General features: G+C 55.5%; 1 protein-coding gene across 1 annotated transcript; it reads left to right on the top strand.

Annotated features, from left to right (window-relative positions):
- Window positions 1-580: 580 nt before the first annotated feature.
- LOC113218460 (cardiomyopathy-associated protein 5-like) lies at window positions 581-1,970 on the top strand. The gene is made up of 3 exons (XM_026438828.2): window positions 581-642; window positions 772-1,239; window positions 1,591-1,970. The coding sequence occupies exons 1-3, from the start codon at window positions 628-630 to the stop codon at window positions 1,834-1,836; spliced, it is 729 nt and encodes a 242-aa protein (XP_026294613.1). The 5' UTR covers window positions 581-627; the 3' UTR covers window positions 1,837-1,970.
- The last annotated feature ends 786 nt before the right edge of the window (window positions 1,971-2,756 follow it).

The raw sequence follows: 2,756 nt of genomic DNA, 5'->3' as shown, positions 1-2,756 counted from the left end.
CCCGCCCTGCTCCGCCCTGCTCCATTATGTGGAAGTCGCGATTCATTCCAGACACGTGAAGGGGAAAGACGCCCGGCCGGTGGTTAGCGGGTATTCCGAGAATCAGGGAGAGCCTCTTTTGCCCTCTTCCAGCCAGTCCAGCACACTCCCAAATTATTTCAAACCAAAACAAAAATGCGGAGTATAGACACTTACCATAAGAACATGCAATTAGACAAGGCTGCAACTCTGGTGTATGTGCGAATTATAGCAGCAACACAGACCGTACACGAGGCCGTTCTCTTTACAGTTGCTGCGAAAATGACGAGGTTTGTCGGTTTGTCACGCCCAATGACATGATACAGTACTTTTAAGCGAGAAAGTCAATTGGAGTGTTGTGGAATCTGTAAGCGACAGTTGTGTCGAAGGTCTCCGCTCGGCGGAGATGTCCGCCCCCCGCGGGCCGGGGCTCCCCTGGACTCCCCGCTTCTCGCGCGCTGCCCCCGCTGCCCCCACGGCCAGGCCGCCCTAACCCGACCTGCCCCAACGCCGCCCGGCCGGCCGGGGCACCGGGGGCGTCACCCGTGCCTCATATATAAACTGGAGCCTGCCCCTCGTCCAGGCACAGTAAGTCAGCACACCGCAGTCATGGGGATCAGCAAGGTGAGTACGGCGGAGGAAGCAAGTATACAAGTGTTTGCGGGAATAATTAATTGATAAGACATCCATTATCCTAACTATGTATCAGAAAAAATATTCTACTTTCATTATTTTCGTGCTTTATTTGCCCAGGCCATCATCGTGCTCGTCGTGGTGGGTGCCGCGGCCGCGCAGTACAAGCAGCAGCAGAGTTACGGGCACGCCCAGTCCTACGTGTCGGTGAATCAGCTGTCGTCCGTCAAGCACGAGTACAAGCACGCCCCCGTCTACAAGCAGGAGCCTCTGTACGTCAAGCACGAGTACAAGCAGCCAGAGTACATCCAGCACGAGTACAAGAAGCCCGAGCCCGTCTACATCAAGCACGAGTACAAGCAGCCGGAGCCCGTCTACATCAAGCACGAGTACAAGAAGCCCGAGCCCGTGTACGTCCAGCACGAGTACAAGCAGCCAGAGTACATCAAGCACGAATACAAGCAGCCCGAGCCCGTCTACATCAAGCACGAGTACAAGCAGCCAGAGCCCGTCTACGTCCACCAGGAGTACAAGAAGCCCGAGCCCGTCTACGTTCAGCAGGAATACAAGCACGAGCCCGAGCACTACGTAAGTACGGATAGAGCCCCTGGAGGGTAGACTCTCCCGTTGGACTTCTGTGTTGTGCGGGTCTGCATGCCCACGGTTGGTTAGGGGCTTGTGACGGTCGCATCCGCTCTGCACAGGGTCGTCACGTGCCATTACTAACCCTACTCATATGTTGTGAGTGAAAGTAACACTTGCTCCCCGTGACTTCTTTTACCTATTGGCAAGGCTGTCGATCATAACCAATCGAGGCTGTCGATCATAACCAATCGCGTTTGTTCCGAAAACCATATCGGGTCGTGTGTCTGTACTATATTTTCATTATTTGCACCGTTTACTCAAAAAGTTCGTTCGGTATTTGTGTCTGTTTCGCAGGCTCACCCAAAGTACGCGTTCAAGTACGGCGTGCACGACTCGCACACCGGGGACGTCAAGGACCAGCAGGAGGAGCGTGACGGTGACGTGGTGAAGGGCGAGTACTCGCTGCTGCAGCCCGATGGCAGGAAGCGCATCGTGCACTACACGGCGGACAAGCACAGCGGCTTCAACGCCGTCGTCTCCTACAGTGGCCACGCCGCGCACCCAGAGGGCTACAAGAAGGCCGAGTCCGCCCACTACTGAGCGCAGCGCCCACCCGTCAACGACTGACAAACTATCTCATCTCAAAGACTGTGTAGAGAAGAAGACAATCATGTAAATACCTCACTAGCGAATAAATAAATTTATTGACGAAAACCTTGTATGTCTTTTGGCTACACCCTCGTGCTCGCGGGCTTTCGCGTGTCTTGGTGGCATAACATTGAGACTCGCGCCTGCAAAAATGTGCGAAAACAAAATGTTCGACACGCGAAGAATTAATTAAGAGTCTTTCTGGGCTCTCTGCTCGCAGCCGGCAGCCGGCAGCCTATATCCCGTCAGCACCACCCGCACCGCACCACCGCAGACTCCGGGAAACTGCAGCAATCGGCCGTGATGGCCGAGCAGCCCAGCCCAGGCTTGGGGAGGAAGTACCCTGTTACAATGCACGCGCCCCCCTCGGCGCGTAGCCTATTTGTCATAACATGGTGCAATGTGTGTCCTTCGATCATGTGGTGGTCTGTGATTGTGAGCGCCGCCCTTCCAGCGCTGCACACGGGAGCTGGAGGCCCGTAGACGGCGCTAATCTGTCCCGTGCGAGGCGCACCCACACCGGCCCGCGCTGCGCTGAGTGGCGCAAACAACAACAACAACTTTGTACCGATGATGACTTGCCGAGCGGCCGCCGTCGCCGCCGTTACGACAAAGCGCCGCAATTGTTGTGTTCTTATTTCATTGGCCCAATGCGCGGCTCGGTTCGGACTCAGCCGGAGCCGGCCGGCCGCTTGGCATGTCGTCGGCCGTGTTCCTGCCGGCCCGGCACATCTTGCGCCTGTAGCACCGCCGCTCTTGTGTCCTTCCTGAAACTGGGGCGGACTGCGAAATATAACAAAAGAACATCAACATGATTTTGTTTAAATTCAAAGGAACAAAAATCCCCCCCCCCCAAAAAAAACAACAATAAA

Source organism: Frankliniella occidentalis, unplaced genomic scaffold, assembly GCF_000697945.3.
Source record: "Frankliniella occidentalis isolate FOCC.00 unplaced genomic scaffold, Focc_3.1 Scaffold251, whole genome shotgun sequence".
NCBI lineage: Eukaryota > Metazoa > Arthropoda > Insecta > Thysanoptera > Thripidae > Frankliniella > Frankliniella occidentalis.
This window is presented reverse-complemented; position numbering and strand designations above follow the sequence as displayed.